A 20,042-nucleotide genomic window follows, 5' to 3' on the forward strand; every position below is an offset into this window, starting at 1 on the left:
TTCTTTTATTCTGTAATACGGAAATCTACCTAAGCCAAAAGAAAAGAGAATCCCCTTCCCACACCCACTGATCTGTTTTGGACTAGCGTCCTTCCCTTCATGTTATAAACTAAACAGTGCATTCCAAGGACCAGGCCGGGCGCTTTAACTTCCTCCTCCCTTCCGTCGCGGTAAGTGACATAACTCTCCCGCACGTTCCTTTCATATAAATCTTCCAAACTTAACTCCCCATTGGATACCAGCAGGATTTCAGCCTATTCCGATTGGCTTTCCGGTAGGACACGCCCTCTCTCAGAAATCCCCCCTCTCCAAATCTCATATCCCTACCAAGCGCGCAGCTTGATGGGCTCCTTCCGCCCCCCCCCCATACACATACTTATACGGTGCGCACTTCGTTTATGTTCTATAGGCGGGGTCCCTCCTTCCATATTCACCGTGTAATAGGAAAGCAGTCCAGCGTTGTAGTCGAGCACGAACCAGCGGTACTGCCAACCTTTCATCAGGTTGGTCCATTTGCTCAGCGGACCCTCCATGATGGACGCCATCTTGGGAGCCGGTAAGATGCCAACAGCCCACTAAGGGGGGAAACGCCGGTCTCACGAGCGGGAGTTAAAGCGAAAGGGAGGGGGTGGGAGAGCGAGCGGAAAGAGCGCGAGCACCGTCAATGAGCGACGTCTGAGGGAAGCAGCGCGAGACGAGGAGGAGCAAAACGGCTGCCGCGGAAGGAACAAGTGGGCGGGCATATAAGAGAGAGGGGCGTGGCTTTGTTGGGAGGCAGTAAGAAACGCTCCCCCCTCCAAAAAAAATTACAAAAACAAATCGTAAAAAAGTGTGGATCCCTTTCGTCCCAGTGAGACCGATGCGGAAATGCATTGGGATTTTAAGCTGCCTGCTTGGGACAAAAGTTTATTTATGTTGTTGGCACTCCTATTGAGATCCAGGCCGATTGAATTTGGATATTAAATTCATAGAAGTCAGGATAAAATCAGATGGGGAGAGAGGACAAAAAAAGTGGGGTGGGAATTCTCTTTATTTCAGCTTGTTCCTGAACTAAGATTTCTTTTATTTAGGAGTAAGGTAGTTGAAAATTCCTCTTTCTCAAATATATCGACACCCAAGAGTCGATGGGTCTTTCCAAGGGTTCAATGTTTTTATTATTTGTAGTACTATATTATATATTACAGTATTCTCATATAATAAATGATTGGGGTCAGTAAGCTGAATAGTTTGCCATAAAACAATCTACTTGAGAACAAAGTTTAGCTCTTCTCCTAGGAAATATTATCTGGTTTCCTTTCTTCCTCTGACAGAAAGTAAAAAACGGAAGAGGAGAGGGGAAAGTGAGAGTGCTGAATCAAAGCAAAAGTTCAACTCTTACCCTGAAGAGATTGCAGTTGAGGAAAAAGTAGCAAAGTTGTCATTCCCATCAATAAACCTGGGCTGCTGTTTTGTTTTAGATGTTGATAAAGAAAGCGGAGTGGTCAGGCAAACTGAAAATGAGCTTTGTGGAGAAATTGCAGCTATGTTGGAAATGTGGCAAAATGAACTAAAGTTTAGTTTTTGCAATGAGAAGTTTTGCAAGTTTTGCTGAACAGAAAAGTAAGTAAAGCCTTGCAAATAGATTTATGTGCCTCACATAAGTACACAAATCATTTCAAAGAATCTACATACTAAGGCTATGTATTCAGAAAACACAAAACAGATTCAGAACACATAGCATTTGCCAAGAATATTTTAAAACAAACACTCCTTTTCCCAATATTGTGTACGAACTTAATAAAGTTGTGAACATATTATATGGCCTTCCATTTTTGCTTTTTGTTCCAGGATGTTGCCAAAAATTGAGTCTGAATTCAAAATAGCATTTGGAAATGAACTTTTCAGCAGTAATGGTAAGGTAAGCTATTTGAATATATTGAATTCTAATGACTGGCTTGCACTAGACCTCCACAGAGATATGACTTAAAATGAAACAAAAGCTATAAGCACTACTACATTTATTTTTAAAGGAAGTTTATGTATCTAATGTCTACAGTGCAGGGGAGAGATATCATCAATATCCCAAAGATGCCCTGATATACTTAGTGTCTTATTCATGTATTCAATAGATCTAACGTTGCTTAACTTTTTCAAGATCAGCTAAGATTATCTGAGAGAGCTGCGTTTATTCAGCTCTCTTACATATATGCCTCATTATTTTAAATTAGAATTGATCAAGCATAATATCTGCTTCTATTAACCAAAGTTTTAGTCTGACAATTTTTTATTTCCATGAAGCTACCTTTGTTGGTATACTTATTAACTTCTTGTGCCATATCTGTTATCGAATATTGGCGATCATGTTGGCGATCCTATTTTTACCAACAGCCGCACAAAAAAGTGCTGCTGAGTTTTGTCCAAACCAGTGCCTTATATTTTGAAGCCATTTATTAATTTAATTAATCCAATTTTCTGAATGTGCATGATATATTGAATTATAAACTAACCAAACTAAATGTATTCCATCCTCTAACTTAAAATGTAGATAATGGCTAAATATAGCCTATATAGCTTATATATATATATAAACACACACACACACACACATACAGTGGGGCAAAAAAGTATTTAGTCAGCCACCAATTGTGCAAGTTCTCCCACTTAAAAAGATGAGAGAGGCCTGTAATTGACATCATAGGTAGACCTCAACTATGAGAGACAAAATGAGAAAACAAATCCATTGTCTGATTTGGAAAGAATTTTTTTGCAAATTATGGTGGAAAATAAGTATTTGGTCACCTACAAACAAGCAAGATTTCTGGCTCTCACAGACCTGTAACAACTTCTTTAAGAGGCTCCTCTGTCCTCCACTCATTACCTGTATTAATGGCACCTGTTTGAATTTGTTAGCAGTATAAAAGACACCTGTCCACAACCTCAAACAGTCACACTCCAAACTCCACTATGATGAAGACCAAAGAGCTGTCGAAGGACACCAGAAACAAAATTGTAGACCTGCACCAGGCTGGGAAGACTGAATCTGCAATAGGTAAGCAGCTTGGTGTGAAGAAATCAACTGTGGGAGCAATAATTAGAAAATGGAAGACATACAAGACCACTGATAATCTCCCTCGATCTGGGGCTCCATGCAAGATCTCACCCCGTGGGGTCAAAATGATCACAAGAACGGTGAACAAAAATCCCAGAACCACACAGGGGGAGCTAGTGAATGACCTGCAGAGAACTGGGACCAATGTAACAAAGGCTACCATCAGTAACACACTACGCCGCTGGGACTCAGATCCTGCAGTGCCAGACGTGTCCCCCTGCTTAAGCCAGTACATGACCGGGCCTGTCTGAAGTTTGCTAGAGAGCGTTTGGATGATCCAGAAGAGGATTGGGAGAATGTCATATGGTCAGATGAAACCAAAGTAGAACTGTTTGGTAGAAATACAACTCGTTGTGTTTGGAGGAGAGAGAATGCTGAGTTGCATCCAAAGAACACCATACCTACTGTGAAGCACGGGGGTGGCAACATCATGCTTTGGGGCTGTTTCTCTGCAAAGGGACCAGGACGACTGATCCGTGTACAGGAAAGAATGAATGGGGCCATGTATCGTGAGATTTTGAGTGCAAACCTCCTTCCATCAGCAATGGCATTGAAGATGAAACATGGCTGGGTCTTTCAGCATGACAATGATCCCAAACACACCACCCGGGCAACGAAGGAGTGGCTTCGTATGAAGCATTTCAAGGTCCTGGAGTGGCCTAGCCAGTCTCCAGATCTCAACCCCATAGAAAACCTTTGGAGGGAGTTGAAAGTCCGTGTTGCCCAGTGACAGCCCCAAAGCATCACTGCTCTAGAGGAGATCTGCATGGAGGAATGGGCCAACATACCAGCAACAGTGTGTGCCAACCTTGTGAAGACTTACAGAAAATGTTTGACCTCTGTCATTGCCAACAAAGGATATATAACAAAGTATTGAGATGAACCTTTGATATTGACCAAATACTTATTTTCCACCATAATTTGCAAAAAAATTCTTTCCAAATCAGACAATGTGATTGTCTGGATTTGTTTTCTCATTTTGTCTCTCATAGTTGAGGTCTACCTATCATCCATCCATCCATCCATCCATCCATCCATCCATCCATCTATCTATCTATCTATCTATCTATCTATCTATCTATCATTAGATTAGATTTTCTGCCTCTTTTAAAAAGTCAAAATTGTCTTAAATATTTTGAGATAAATTTAGTTTTCAGTAAAATCTCTGTTTTCTTTTCCTATAATTCAATTTCTGTGATAGAAAAAAGTTATACCGAAATTCCACTTAAATATAACTTAATCTGTATTTCCATTTTGCATGTCCATATTTCTCAGTCACATAGTTGTGAGCATATTCTAACTCCCCAAACATCTCAGTAGTGTTTTAATTTAGCAACTTATTAACCTCAGAATCTATACTGTAATTGTTTTGTTTTATTTAGAAAATAAAAATACAAGGCACTTAACAGATTCATATGACGATAATATGAAATTGCAAAGTTACTAGGAACAAAATGAGAAAATAGACAATATTCCGAAAGAATATAATCACTGTATTAAATTGACATTTGCTATTTAAAAGTTTTTAAACAGTTTTTGAAAAAACAGCCTTCTCCTCCATAGTATTTCAGACTTGTATATAGAGGGATCATTCAAACTTGTATATAGGAGGAAGCCAATGTATTTCCTGGGTGTGAATTAGTTTAGGCATCTGTGCATAAAAAATTAATTTCCTCTGAGACATTTTAAATAGTTTCTGTTGGTTTAATTGCGTGGTTCCTTCTGGTTGGTCCCTATAGCATCATTATTCATGGGTTTTAGCCAATGGAAAAGATCTGTCTCCTCACCAGTAAGTAGTAATTATAGTGATGTGCCTGAGAGAAATAGGAAGAGATTTCAGAAATACTCAAGTATTTCTGTAGAATTTAAAGAAGCGTCCTACCACTTGTATTAAAATATTTACTATGATATCAGGGATGAACCTGATTTTCCTTGGTTACTTTCTGATAGGTCTGGCTTGGGGAAATCTAAATAATAACGATGATACCTCTCCCGCTGTTTTAGAAAAAGAGCAACCCGTTATAACAAAAGAATATTTTAGGGAAGAGTTTGATGATGAGGGTAAGTGATATTTTGCTTTTTTCAGTCCTAGAATATAACTATTAACTTCTAAATCATCTTCATGGTGTCAACCCATCTCAGATTTATATTCTTGCTTTCTATTTACCTTAATAAACTTTAATTAATTTTTGTATAGCATCATATCATGCAATGATCTTTATGCATATTTATTAGAACTGTAGAAATGTATAAGAAAGAGAGAAGTCTAGATTGAGCCACACTTTTCTGAGGATAGAATAGAAATTTTAGATGGATATTATAAATCTACTGAATGATGCTGGGAAGGGAGAACAGATAAGGGATATGGAGAGATGTCTCCAGGATCCCTTATGTAGTGTGTCTTAAATAATGAATCTCATCTATTTAAAAAATAATAGACTTTTTTCAGTAAACTTTTAAAAAGGTATCAGTGCATCTTCTGTAACTTCTAAAAGAAAAATATTAAAATTGGTACATCATCTGTACTATATGTTCTCTCTATGCAGAAATAAATCATTTTGTATTAACTGTCCCGATTTCAGTTTCTTTCCCTTATGTCAATTCTTAACCACTTCTATATGCATTGAAATTGTATTTATAGCAATGTTTTAAATAATGATAAATTCAAATTTATGTAATGCATGTTTTGGCTTTTGGATTGATTTAGCTTGATTAATTCTTGAATATTTCCTTACTAAGGAAAGAAAGTTAAAAAATATAGGGTCAAATATATTGTACATCCTTCAGTCGTCATCTCCCACCCCATTTCATCAGTTCTCCCAGATTATTTTTATCTAAGAAGATCAATACAGGTTGTTACAACTATAAATCCCTTTGTTTAGGAGATTTGCTCTACCTAAAAAATTTTGTTACTTAAATTATTTCCAGCTTGAACTGTGCTTTGCCCTTGGTGAGATTTTCTTATACAATAGGTAAAATATAAATAAATTATTTTTTTTTCTTCTCTGCACATTTAATTGTAGATTTAGTGATTTAAACATGGAACAACTCAGGCAATTCACCAGACATGATTCAACATGCATTACATCCCTTGGGTCCAGGAACAGTTATCATAAGCTCCAGATGGCTTTTGAACATTCCTGAGTAAAATGCATTTTATGGAGTTGTTTTTAATTATATGGATTATTGATAAAACTTAAATTATTTTTAAAAGTTTATTGTCTTTTTCTTACATTGCAGTAAAGAAGTTATATAATATGTATAAGGAAGAAAACAGCTGCAATTTTAATGATTTTTCTATATCAAGCTCAAAATAGGCTACAAAATACAAAATAGGCTAATAAATGAGCTGTATTTCTTTAAAGTCTTCTTGTTATTATAAGTTCATGTACATTGTAATCATAGGTTTATTGCATACTATATCCAATAACATGAATCAAATTTCAGAGAAAGTAAATAATACTGCTCTGATATTTTTTGTAAAATTGAAATTTTCTTTTCTTTTTCAGATGGATGGCAGGACCGATGGGTTTTATCTAAACATAGAAGTGATTATGGTAAATTTCGGATAGGCTCAGGAAAATTTTATGGTGACAGAGAAAAAGATATAGGTAAAGTAATACATTTTTTCCAGGCAATTATGAATCTTTAGTTTTTTTGGAATGTTTCCTAAATCAATTTCTGGATTCTATTATTCAGTTTTATGCAGTTATTCACATACGTTTGGCTAATGCTAAATATCTGTATAAAATATCTTCTACCAATTTTTACATAATATATTTCAAAAAAAGATTGTGGATTTTTATACTTCAAAGAGAAATCTACATGTTACATCGTATCATCATTTTTAAAATTAAGAAAATTAAAAAGTTACCTGTGATTTGACAATAGAGTCTGGAGTTAGAAGAATTCAAAATCTTATTGCTCAGACTCAAGACTTATTGGACTTATTCTAGCTAGCTGTATCTTTTACTCTAAAATCTAATATTAAATTCCAATCATCTTCAGTTTAAATCTATTGTATTTGTATAAATCTTAATTCTACTGTCTGTGTTAAAGATGTTAATTTCAATGTACAATTTCCAAATAACTCAAATGCTTTTATATTTCAAATTGATCCATGTTAGTTGTCCAATTGCTATTCTACCATTACACGTTTCAGTTAATAAATATGCTTTAACAGTACAGGTTGTCTCGTACCTAGGTGGATTATTTTCTTCCTTTAGTTAAAAATGGTGTCCCTTTCAATTCTACCATGCACTATATCAAATGTCTCTAAAGTTTGAAAATAAGTCTTCAGAAAATATTGTCATTCATTAGTGGTGACTTGGGCTTTAGTTAGTTTATCCTATTCTACACAGAATATTTTTAGTATTACTAATATATACTTAAGGTTGATTCATACAAAAATAATTATAGTTATCTGTTACTGGTTTACTAAGGATATCCAATCCAAGCCTACTGTTGACTTTCCCAGTGTTGACTTTCTGTGTAAGAAAGAAGAATGAATTCTGAAATACCCCAGAAAATCCTTTAGAGCATTTTAGATCCACTGAACCTTCTAGATTCAGATGTATTGGAGCCATTATAAATTATGCCTCCAAGTCCCTAAGGAAATGACCGGAAACCAATACCACTGGTATTGCAAAGTGTACTAAATGATTCAGGAAAAACTGAAAATGAATTGTACTCTATTTCACATAATCCATCAGTATGGCATCCATTGCAAGTTGGAAGCCTGATTTAAATGGAGCCAATAATCAAGATTGCTGCCCAGCTCTGAATTTATTTGTATACTGAACAATCTCTGCTTTGTTGGGTGATCATTTCAGAAATATTTCGTTATCTAAACAGAACATCTCTGCTTGTTGGGTCATCATTTCAGAAATTTTCGTTATCTAAACAGAATAACAGAATAACCATGTGTGGACAAAACAGAAAATGGGAGCAACTTCAGGATTCCTGCTGGCTTCTCCATTGAGTTTTCTTGCGGAAAACTGGCAGACATAATCAGAAATCTTCCTCTTTCCCTCCCTTCCTATAATTCCTGACAGTTTATTCTTAATCTGCTAGGTGAGGAAGGGATTGAGGATGTAAATGGGGGTGCAAGTAAGTAATGATACACAGAGGTATATGAGAAGTGCTGCATGGGTTGAGAGATGTGTAAATGCATCAGAGATGCCCCATGGTTTGAGTATGACACATGTGGGTATCGTAGGTTGGGAAAGATGCCCTGGTGTTTATGAGAGGTGCTATGCGAGTAGGATACACGGGGAACAGTGTGGTTTCAAAACAATGCATGGAGCTCGCAGGTTGATGAGAGTTGCTGTGCTGGTCAGGAGTAGCACATGTGTTGGTAAGGGCACCTGGGGATACTTCAGAGTGCACAAGATTTCAGGTCAGAAAGAAAGCATATGGAGGGACAGCATGGGTCAGAAAGGGGGTGTGGACTGCTCAAGAGACAATGCAAGGGTCAAGGGAGGAATGCAGGAAGGGCATGGATTAGGTACAATTTATGCAAGAGATATTGAGTGGGTCATAGGAGAGGGGGCACCATAGATAGGGATGGGTACATGCGCCAGGGAAGGCATGCAGGGGTTGGCAAGAATTAGGAAGGGTATATGGGGGTGTACAAGAGGTGCTGTTTGGGTCAGGAAGGCACGTGGGGTGGCATAAGTAGGGGGAGCAGACAGTGAGGTGATATGAGCCAGGAAAGAGAGAGAGGCCTTCCTTCCTCCCTCCCTGTTCCTTCCAGTATTCAGAATCTCACATTTTTCATCAGGTGCAATGTATCCATTCTCAATTCTATGCTGTTTGAGGACCCTTTAAGTAAATTTGAATCTATTTGGCTTGCTGGTTGGATCTTGCATTAAATATCTGATGTAAATGATGGATTTACCTTGAATAATCACAAAAGAATTCCATCTATTCCTTTGTTGAAGAATTTATTTCTAATAAATAAATAAATAATAAATAAATAAATAATAAAGGCTATCATTTTGAAAAAGGGAGTTGTTTGTCCGATGTTTCTTTTTGAAACCATTGCACTAGGTTCATCATTGCTATATCAATTGGGATTCATTAGGTAGAGGTTGCAAATTGCCTATCCTGACCTTTCCCTTCATACAGCAGAAATTAAAGTTCCTCTAGGGAATAGGAATGAATGACAATGAGGGCAGACTTTGTGGCATCAACATCAGCAAAAGTATTATGAAAGTCATGCATTTTGCTTCACTCTTTCTCTTCTGAGATCTTGTTGAGGAACTCTTAAGAGTAATTAATGTTTTACCATATATTCTTGATTTGATCTTCTGTTTTTCTCTCTCTTTTCTTGTCTCCTCATTCTGTATGTTTCCTTGTGATACTGGAAATGTGGAAATGTGCAGCCCTTTCATTCTCCATTTCTTCACCTCTCTTTCTTGCCATATCCTGACAACATTAGATGTTATCTCTTGACCATGATGTCCCCCTTTCTTTTCATGTGGCATAATTATGCTGACATTTAATTTAACTGACATTTTAGTTTAATTATTTTTTTTACCACAATGTTGTACATTGGCGTTCTCAACTCAGAATAGTTTTGAATCCCTGTCAGCTTCTTCATTGAATGCAGAAAGCTGTCAGAGACTGTTTAAAAATAGATCATGTGATCTCCTGAAGGGTAGGGCAGGACCGATCTATCTGATCTCCTGGAAATCAAAAGAGGGACCAGTATAAACTGAGTTTCAGAGGAGGAAGCAGTTGAAAAGTGAAACAAGATGGTAAAGTTAAGATGTAATCACTAAGTATTTGACTGACACCAGAGAAATCCAATTTTACTCCATCTGCAGCTACAGCAGCTCACTGGTGACTTCCCATCTGGCTCCACAGAATTGTTGTGAAGAAATATAGGATAGGTTTTTGGATGCATTCAGTATGTCAGGGTACCTTGGCTCAAAAATTGTTGCTCTATGATGCACATTTTGCCCAGTTAATATAATGGCAAAAGAGTAGTATATACATAGACAATACATAAATCATAATGAAACTGAAACATGCTACCTGGGAAGCAAATAACCTCAGGTACCTGAGAAGATATATAATTAAATTCAATAAAACTTATTTCTGAGTAGACATCTACAGTAAAGCATTAGAAATGAATTTAATTTCTAGAGTTTTCTTTATCAGAACTATTATGCTGTAATAACATTACATGCTATATGTATTAATAGAAATACTTTTGGAAAAAAGTAGCAAGTGAAATTATATAAATGAATTTCTAAGCTATGTTTATTAATATATTTCACATGTCTCTAAAGCAGAATCAAGGACGTATAATCTCATAATTTTTAGAAAGTCACTGTAATCCCATATGGAAGAATAATAAAGCATATTTAGAGTTCATGCCTGTGGAAAACCACTTGATTAGTAGCATTAAGTGGATATTTGAATATCATTTCTTTTTATAGGTCTGCAGACAACTCAAGACATTAGGTACTATGCAGTATCAGCAAGGTTTCGGCCTTTCAACAATGAAGATCAGACCTTAGTGGTTCAATATACAGTAAAATATGACCAACAGGTTGATTGTGGTGGTGCCTATATCAAACTTTTTTCTGCCGATGTGAATCAAGACACCCTGAATGAAGATTCACCTTATTATATTATGTTCGGTACATTCTCTTAAATGCCTAATAATATTAATTTGAAGCAGAAATATTATGTTAGTGTAAATCTATTAGGAAAATAGCTCCTCTGAAACATTGCTTTTCAATATTTTTATCTGTCCCTTATATTTGTAAATGAGTTAAACCAGTTTTACAGTAAGATCTATATAAAAATAGGAAGAGATTGCTGGGTAATGTTATGGGCTGTGGGGTTAATATACTACCTTGTTTTTGACCATGGCAGCTAGATAATTTCAGGAACCCACTGGGTGGGATATAAAGTCAACAGTTTACCCTAGTTGTATGTCAAAGAGTATTCCATAGTGGAAATTCTAATTAAAATCATAGCTATTATTTAGCAATATGCAGATACTGTACACAATTATCAGTATATTGCCATGTCCATGCTACAAAATTCTTATTGCTTATGTGAAAAAAAAAGTTCTTATAGGGATATTTTAAACTTACAGGCTAATATCGTTGAGTACTTGTCTACTGCTAGAAGACAGAAATGTATAGATTTTAGAATTCAGATTTTCTTCATATGGCTTTTTATTTTTATTTTAATTATTTAATAGCATATGTTTCTAAAATGATATGACTCAGTTCAAGCTAGGTAGTGGGAAAAGGGAGGCTAAAAGTTTCTAAAATAAATATTATAATAAAATGTAGATTATGGGGAAGTATAGTTTCTGAGATCCCCGGAGACAGTAGATTATGTGAACTCATTTGAGAGGCATTTCAAACCTGAATTTGGACTCAAGCAACATTGATTATGGATGACTGGCGGAAACAAGATCAGAATGCTGGGCCCATTTTTGTTCTCCTTGACTATCATTCTTGTGCCATTTAGGTGTCTGTGTGTATATATAATTCTGCCAGAATAATTTGATATTCTTTTCTTCTAGGACCTGATATATGTGGAAAATATAAAAAAATAGTGCAAGTTATTTTGAACTATAAAGATGACTACTATTTTACTAAAAAGAACATTACATGTGAGGTATGATCAATGCCGTTCAGTGAATTAGTAATATTTAATCTAGCTTGCTGCAGTTTTAAGCAGAATTGTTTGGGAGGTTGTTGACTAATTCTAAATAAAACTTTGTAAACTACTTCAGATGTCAGAAGTTAACAGCAAGTCACTTGAAAAGTTAGCAAGTACGGTATTTACTGTTAATACCCTTCATTTTAATGTATAAGTAGAGTGTTATAAGTATAATCTTTATTGTCATTGTATTTAAATACAACGAAATTGGTTTTGCATGTAGTCTAATACAGCAAAAAATGTGATTTTTTTCCTCTAGGATTATCATTTTCACTGCATTGATAGATCCCACTAGTAACAGACTTATTATTTTTTTAGACCTTATGAAATTTAATTAGCAAAATTGTGAGTTGTACGGCACCGTAAAGACGTTCCCATGTTTCTGTAACAATGTTTTCGGTTTTTTTCAAGACGGATGACTTTACCCACCTCTACACTCTAATTCTACGTCCTGATTTAACTTATGAAGTGAAAATAGATATTATGTGTTGAGGCTGGCCATCTAGAAGATGATTGGGACTTCCTTCCTCCAAAAAGATGATAGATCATGATCTGCCAAACCTGATTATTGGGATGAAAGGGAAACTATTCCAGATCCCATGGATAAAAAACCAGAGGTACAGTTTCACTTTGAGCTGCATGTTTCACAGTCTATATCAATTTACCTGCTATGTTTCACTTATTGCATATATTTAAATAAGTAAAGTTGTGATGTTACTGATTTTTAATTAATTATATTAACATGTGATCCATATTGGTTTTTTGGTAAAGATTTATAGTTTAAATGGTGCTTCTTTGATCTAACTTCATAGTGGAGGAATTGGGACTGGACTATAAAATCAGTATAAGATCTTGGCAACAGAATATGACTAGTATTTAACCTTCTAATACTCACAAAGTTGAAAATGGAATGGTAGAAGAAACTACTCAAAAAGCCTTCAGCCATTTTTTCCTGGTCTCTCATCTCAATTATAATACTGATTATATAAATTACCTGTAACTAACTTTAGACTGGCAGTGGTGAAATGATTACTCCCTTCTCTCCAAACTGTAGACTTTATGTGAGAAGTATAAAGCTAAATTACATTTGGCGCAGCTATAAAATTGCTAAAAATGTTGTCTGATAAGCCTCAAATATCAATCCAGTGAATTGCAGAACATATTTTTAAATAAGAAAAGCAATTTTCCCATTGTTATATTACATATTCATTCAAAACTGCTTTAGACATTATATTAATTGCATTCCAAATTCAGAGGCATATAAAAGGTTTCTGGTAGCTGCCGCTCTGTAGTCATAAATCTTCCATCATGTGAAGAATTAAATGGTGAGTTGAAGCAAATATCTATTACAATATATTGTATTATCAGGTTCCTTGTTTTGAGTATGTTGAGATAATAAAATATTGCAACTAATCCTTTCCAATAGATATTTGATGACAAAACACTATCTTGATTCTTGAGTGAATCAAAATATTAAAATTATGGAAGCAGTCATAAACCATATTTTGGAGAAATAGTATTAACATTTTCTTTTCCTGTCAAAATACTAATAGCAATAGCAATAGCAGTAGACTTATATACCGCTTCATAGGCCTTTCAGGCCTCTCTAAGCGGTTTACAGAGAGTCAGCATATTGCCCCCAACAATCTGGGTCCTCATTTTACCCACCTCGGAAGGATGGAAGGCTGAGTCAACCCTGAGCCGGTGAGATTTGAACCGCTGACCTGCTGATCTAGCAGTAGCCTGCAGTGCTGCATTTAACCACTGCGCCACCTTGGCTCTTAATAGAAGCTAACTTACAATTACTAACATTGATGAAACTATTTTAGGACTGGGACCAACCACAAAGAATTCCTGATCCTACTGTGATAAAGCAGAGACTGGGATGAAGAAATGGATGGGGCATGGGAACCACCATTGATTCCAAATCCCTGAATATAAAGTAAGAGTTTTATAAGTGAAAGTAATGAAATAGAGACTAACCTGGTGGTTATTTAATTGGGCTATGTATTTAAACATTAATTAAGCTATAAGATATTAAATCTAGTTTTTATTATCTAAGTCATCATAGTCTTCATTTCACTAGTTTTCATTTGCCCATTTCATTTACAAATTTACACTTGGCTTCATCATCTTTACTCCTTACCTCTACTAATAATTCATTCATGCTTTCTTGATTTTTTAAAGAACAGTTGTCCAATCCTTGAGGCATCTCATGACCTTGCATCCCCTTCCAAACATTAACTTCTCATCAGTAGAATAACCTCAGGTCAATGATGATAATTCCTTTTTACAGCAACTTAACTTTTTTTAACATTCACTGCTTTGGTATCTTATTCTTCTCCCTTTCTCATTTGTGTTTTATTTTTTATGAAGAAAGGACTTTCAGTGTTAATTTCACTGTGGAATTAATGTTTCTTTAAGAATAATTTGATGAGTAAGCCATAACCTGCTTATATGTTGAACTATAAATCATGCTTTGCAAATCACAATAGCTATTGAACTACAAACCATATTATCACTAGCATACTATTAGCTGTTGACCATTTAAATAATATTTTAACCTCCGTGGGTTTTTCTCTCATCCCAATGTATAACCTGTGCCATCTCAATTACCTACATTGAACTCCTACCAAATTATTGTATATATTTCAAAGTTTCATTTTAAAATATTCACTTTTCAGAACTGACCATAAATCTAGTTGTATATTTCTTTCTGTTTTTGGTTGCTACATTACCTTCCAACATTTTCCATTAGGACTTTTTTTCCTGTTATCATTTGTATTATTTCCATCATGTTAATAGTTGTAGATAGCATTCAACATAATATACACTTCAAAAGGTTTTAACCATATTTCAAAATATTTCACTAAAAAGGCAATGGTGTGTTTTTACATACCTGTTTTACATATCTTGGTTTAAGTGGCTTTGGAAAGTGATATTCATATTTCTTTACATTTTTAGGGCATTTGGAAACCTCGTATAATTAAAAACCCCAATTATAATGGCATTTGGGTCCAGCCAGAAGTTGACAATCCTGATACAAACCAGATCCTAATATTACAAATATTAATATTAGTGTCATTGGCTTAGAAATTTTACAGGTATGTATATTACAAAGTTTGTAAAATATATTTATTGTTCAAATTATGAAGATAATTGGCAATTCTGGAGATATTCTGTACCATCGTAGTAAGAAAAAAAAATCCCTCTTCAGATAGTCCTTGACTTATGACTATTAATTCAGTGACTGTTCAAAGTTACAACAGCACTGAAGAACAGCACGACTGGTTCTCAGAGTTCTGGCTGTTCAGCACCTCCTTGATTACATGATTGTGATTGAGGTGCTTAGCAATGGACTGATATTTATGACCAGTTGCAGCAGACACACACACACACACAGATCATTTGATTGCCATATGCAACCCTCCCTGCTGGCTTCCCCAGAGAGGAGATAGGGAAGCCAGCAGAAAAGGTCACAAATTCCTGGGGTAAGTCTGCATTACCCATTCTCTAGCCCCTCTGTGCCATACCTGTCACTTCTACCATGCCTTCCTGTCATCATGCATTTCATGCACCCTCATCCTTAACAGCATCTCACACATTACTGTGCATCCTCTCTGAGCCTTAATACAACTTCCTCACTTCCTTGTGCACTCTTCCTAAGGCTCACCCATGCTTCTCTTGCACACCTCCCTAACCCTCAGCTTAGTCATAAACCCTCTCCAGTCCTTGCCACACCTGCTTCACAAATCCCTGCACACATTCCTGACTCTCCCTTCATATCTCTGCACTTTCTCAGTTCTTCCCTGTTCCAGACCAAGCACACACAATACACAAAGAGATTATTTGTTCGCTTTACTAAATGAGACATGCAACACACATAGTTGCAGGATAGAGAGAAGTTTCCCTCCAAAGTTCAGACAGCTGGGCTTATGAGAGCTGCAATTCAAAGCAGCAAGCCAGTGAGTTGTCAAGCAGAGTCTCAGGGTCAAAGCTTGTAGAAGATTTGTCAGCCGATCCAGGTTTAAAGCGAAGGTTACAAAGTTCACAAGACACATGGACTATGAATCAACAAGCTGTTGTGATCAACAGACAGCTTATGTTTGCTGCTCCATTCTAACAGAAGGCAGCCCTGGTGTAGTTTCTGTGTGAGCAGTCTTGCAGAGCAACTTTGCTCTTCTCTCTGCAGCCTGCAGAGCTGCTTGTGATAAGAGGAGGTGGTAATTCCACATCCTCATTTTTGGAGAACGACAGCAGCTGTGTCTGCTGGCTGTTGGCCAGACTATCTCTCTGCTCTCAGATAGCAGTCTGTCCAGTGGTGCTGAAGTTGGCTGCTCATATTACTGCCAGCATGCCTGGAGCTGGCTTCAAAGTGGCTGCTCGTCATCCTGCCCCTCCTCTGACTCAAAATCTGAGCCCACCATGACACTGCCATACTCACACCCATCACACCCTTCTTGTGCATTGAAGCCACATCCTCGCATCCTGGTGTTCCCACACACATACTCTTCCCATCTATGCAGCAGACCCTTGTTATGACCTCCCTTCCTATGGCCTTTGCCACTGAGTTGGTTGTGGGAAGCCAGGCAGCATGATCTAATGACTATAGATTCAGTTAACATCAGTAACCAGAACCAGCAGGGATTGCTGTTGCTAAGCGATGTCATCGTGCTTTACAATCCACAATGTTTAGTGATGTAAATTCTGGTCCCAATTACCGTTATAAGTGAAGGACTAGCCATACTCTGCTTGGCCTAGGAAACAAAAATATTAATAATCTTATTCATTCATTTTTAAATATGTATACTTTATTTCATAGTTGTGACATTTTCATCCTCAAATCCATCCACTAGTTACTGTAGAATCCAGATTAAAGTATCCCAGGCAGATGATTGTCTTGCTTCTGTTTGAACAAAAATGAATGAGAATTTGTCCATTCTTCATTGGTTCTACTGTTGAATTGTTCGTATTGTCAGGAAGTATTATTGTCTTATAAATTAAATCTTTCATTTATCATTCTGGTGTGACAGAGAACAGATCTTGAACTATTAACTATTTCCAGTTCCTTCAATACAAGATTTTATGTAATTACTTGATTAATAGTTCTGCCATGTTTTATTTCAACAGGGAAAATCTGGTACAATATTTGATAACTTTCTTATTACAAATGATGAACAATATGCTGAAGATGCTGGGAATGAAATGTGGGGTGTCACTTTTGTAAGTAATTTCAGGGCATTTAAGAATGTATTTATTGCAACATTTAAATTGCTCCTTTGTCTTTATGAGAATCAGGCACTATACAAATATTATTAAAATAAAGCATAATGTAAACAACTGCCAAAACCATAGTGTCATAAAAAATAGGCTACATTTGCAATAGAAGACGAATTCACTGATTTGTGTATGTCTAATAAGCACAGTGCATAATTATTCTTAATTTCCTTAGGCCTGTGAGGTGAAAACTGTGGCACACGGTGGCGCACCAGCTGTGAGCCTGGCGTGCAGCCAGCTGATTTTTGGCTTTCCGGAGAGCCGGAAGAGGCCATTTTCACCCTCCCCAGGCTTCAGGAAAGTCTCCAGAGGCTGGGGCAGGCGAAAACGGCCCCAACGAGCCAACTGGAAGTTCAGAAACTATCTGTTTCCAGCTTCCAGGTGGCCAGGGAAGGCTGTTTTCACCCTCCCCAGCTTCAGGAAGCCTCCGGAGCCTGGGGAGGAGTCGCACGTTTTATCGACATTAACAATCTAAGAGGTAGTTGCAGATTATTAATTGTATAGTTTGCTCACTATAGCTGTAAGGAGGATGTCTTATTATAATTTTTTGTACTTTTTTTTGCTGTAATATTATTAAATGTATCTCACTTATCATGTGAAGTGTTACTATCAACTTTACAATGCCTTGATAAGGCCACACTTGGAATACTGTGTTCAGTTGTGGTCGCCACGATGTAGAAATGATGTGAGACCCTGAAAGAATGCAGAGAAGGAGCAACAAAGATGATTAGGGTACTAGAGGATAAAAGATATGAAGACAACAGTTGCAGGAATATGGGTATGTCTAGTTAATAGAAAGAAGGATAGGGGAGACATGATAGGAGCATTCTAATATCTCAGGGGTTGCCACAAAGAAGAAAGACGTCAAACTATTCTCCAGGGGCACCGAGGGTAGAACAAGAAACAATGGTGTGGAAACTAAGCAAGGAAGGAAGCAACTTAGAAACTGAGGAGAAATTTCCTGACAGTTAGAACAATTAATCAGTGGAACAGCTTGCCTCCAGAAGTTGTGAATGCTCCAACACTGGAAGTCTTTAAGAAGATGTTGGATATCCATTTGTCTGAAACGGTATAGGGTTTCCTGCCTAGGCAGGGGTTTGGACTAGAAGACCTCCAAGGTCCCTTCCAACTCTGCTATTGTATTGTATTAATTTTAATTTTAAAAACTACAGTATATTCTATTAAAGACGGAACTGTATATACCATAGAATTGATCATCAAAATGTTTAAGCTTGAGTTTTTAATTATATATTTCTCTTCTAAACGGAGAGGGAATGGAGGAGACGGGAAGGACAAGATGCAGCATTTAAAAATATTAATGAACAGGAGCCAAAGAAAAGATACCAAGAAAGAAAAGAAGAAAAAAGCTACCAAAGTCAAAGATGAACTCTGATCAATCAAATCATTGAATAATTACTGTCACTCAATCTGGTCATCAGTGCGTGGGTAGTATTGTACTTATTTTCTAAATGTTACCCAAAATGCAGTGGTGATATGAAAATCCTGACAATTTTTGTACTACTAGATGGCAGTTGAGTACACCAGAAAACTGTAGAGTTCTATAGTTTGTTTTATACAGATCAGTCTTGTAATATACACTCTATTGATGTTCGGAAAAAGGATTAATTTCTTGAAATCATATAGAGGGAGGACTTACACACTGCAGAGATGTGAGACAACATAATTCACACTTATTGATCACTAAACTACTCCTGAATTGAAAGGGGGAGTAATTATTTTCAAATACCCATAGTCAGTCTGAAATCTGAACGAAACTACTATAATCAGAAATACAAGGAGACCTTATTTTATTTGCTAATTGTGTCCAGGTTGCATGGTGAAATGCTGTGTAAAAAAATCCTCATGCCCGTGGATTTCTGAATGTTCCTTGTGATTATTTTTGGTTTTAAAAGGAACTGAAATAGGTCATGAGAAACATGACTCAACCACCCACTAATCAGAACAAGGACTTATAATTATTAGCAAAAATGAATTAATTGTAGAAGTCATAGAATTGTCAAATTGGAAGGTATCACAAAGGTCATCTATTCCAATCCTATGCCAATGTGCAAAAAACCTATTTAAACACGTCCAGGCTATTCTTAAAACCTCCAGAGATGAGAAATCCAAGTCTCTGTAGAAAGCTTAACCTTTGCCTTCCGCCCCATTCATCACATGAAAATTCTTCCTAAAAATCTAGGCTTGATAGGCCATACCATTTAGGTTTACCAGAAACTGGAACTGTTAAATTTGATTTCAAATTCCCTAAATCCAAAATGGCCTCCATTCAGATGCTGAGGCTAGTCTCTCATTATGAATTTATGTGATGGGAAAGCTAATATTTCACAGTATGGTTTCTTGTTACTGTTTGTCATTTACATGGTAGGTACAGATGCATTTTGATACAGATACATAGTTACTGTAGAATATTCACATCACCATTTCTTTCATGCTTAATTCTTCCTGAAAAACAGGAAAAATTGGTAGCTGTTACCATGTGTAGCCTATGACTAAAACAATAAAAGAGCTCTTTCCTATATTTTACAAAATAGCTTTCTAATGTCATTAACCAACACTTTCTCCAATATTGGATGACTATAATTGCCTTTTGGTTTCTTCTAATCCCTTCTATCACCTATATAAGGAAAGGCCCCAAACACAGACAAGTCGTGTTCATCCCATTCACAAAATGTCTAGCAGTGGATGAGACGGAAGAAATAACCATCACTTTTCACATTATACTGAATTTATTGTAAAGATCATAGTCCAGAATGAGGGGGTAAATAAGCCATCACTTTCACATTATACTGAATGTTATTGTAAAGATCATAGTCCAGAATGAGGGGGTAAATAACCATCTCTTTTCACATTATACTGAATATTATTGTAAAGATCATAGTCCAGAGCGAGAGGGGTAGTGATGTTCTCTGAGAGAGGGAAGAACCAAGGCTTTGAAAAAGAAGTGGTACAAACTTCTTTGAGG

The 20,042-nt window shown here is 36.4% G+C and overlaps 2 protein-coding genes across 2 annotated transcripts in view; one reads left to right on the forward strand and one right to left on the reverse strand.

Moving 5' to 3' along the window:
• The window catches only part of OSBPL9 (oxysterol binding protein like 9), a 71,534-nt gene extending 70,803 nt beyond the window's left edge, over positions 1-731 (reverse strand). The window contains 1 exon segment of the mRNA XM_032217629.1: positions 435-731. Within this exon segment, the coding sequence (XP_032073520.1) occupies positions 435-545 (111 nt within the window). The 5' untranslated portion in view covers positions 546-731.
• On the forward strand, positions 468-19,591 carry LOC116508854 (calreticulin-like). Its single transcript, XM_032217630.1, is given in 18 exon segments — positions 468-556; positions 1,458-1,599; positions 1,828-1,892; positions 5,039-5,149; positions 6,598-6,699; positions 10,537-10,740; positions 11,643-11,737; positions 12,194-12,267; positions 12,269-12,319; positions 12,321-12,399; positions 13,612-13,655; positions 13,657-13,711; positions 13,713-13,724; positions 14,747-14,819; positions 14,822-14,886; positions 16,913-17,005; positions 18,326-18,393; positions 18,395-19,591. Coding segments are annotated over 16 exon segments (1,248 nt in total). The 5' UTR covers positions 468-556; positions 1,458-1,599; position 1,828; the 3' UTR covers positions 18,453-19,591.
• The last annotated feature ends 451 nt before the right edge of the window (positions 19,592-20,042 follow it).

The sequence above is a fragment of the Thamnophis elegans genome, chromosome 5, assembly GCF_009769535.1.
Source record: "Thamnophis elegans isolate rThaEle1 chromosome 5, rThaEle1.pri, whole genome shotgun sequence".
Classification (NCBI taxonomy): Eukaryota; Metazoa; Chordata; class Lepidosauria; order Squamata; family Colubridae; genus Thamnophis; species Thamnophis elegans.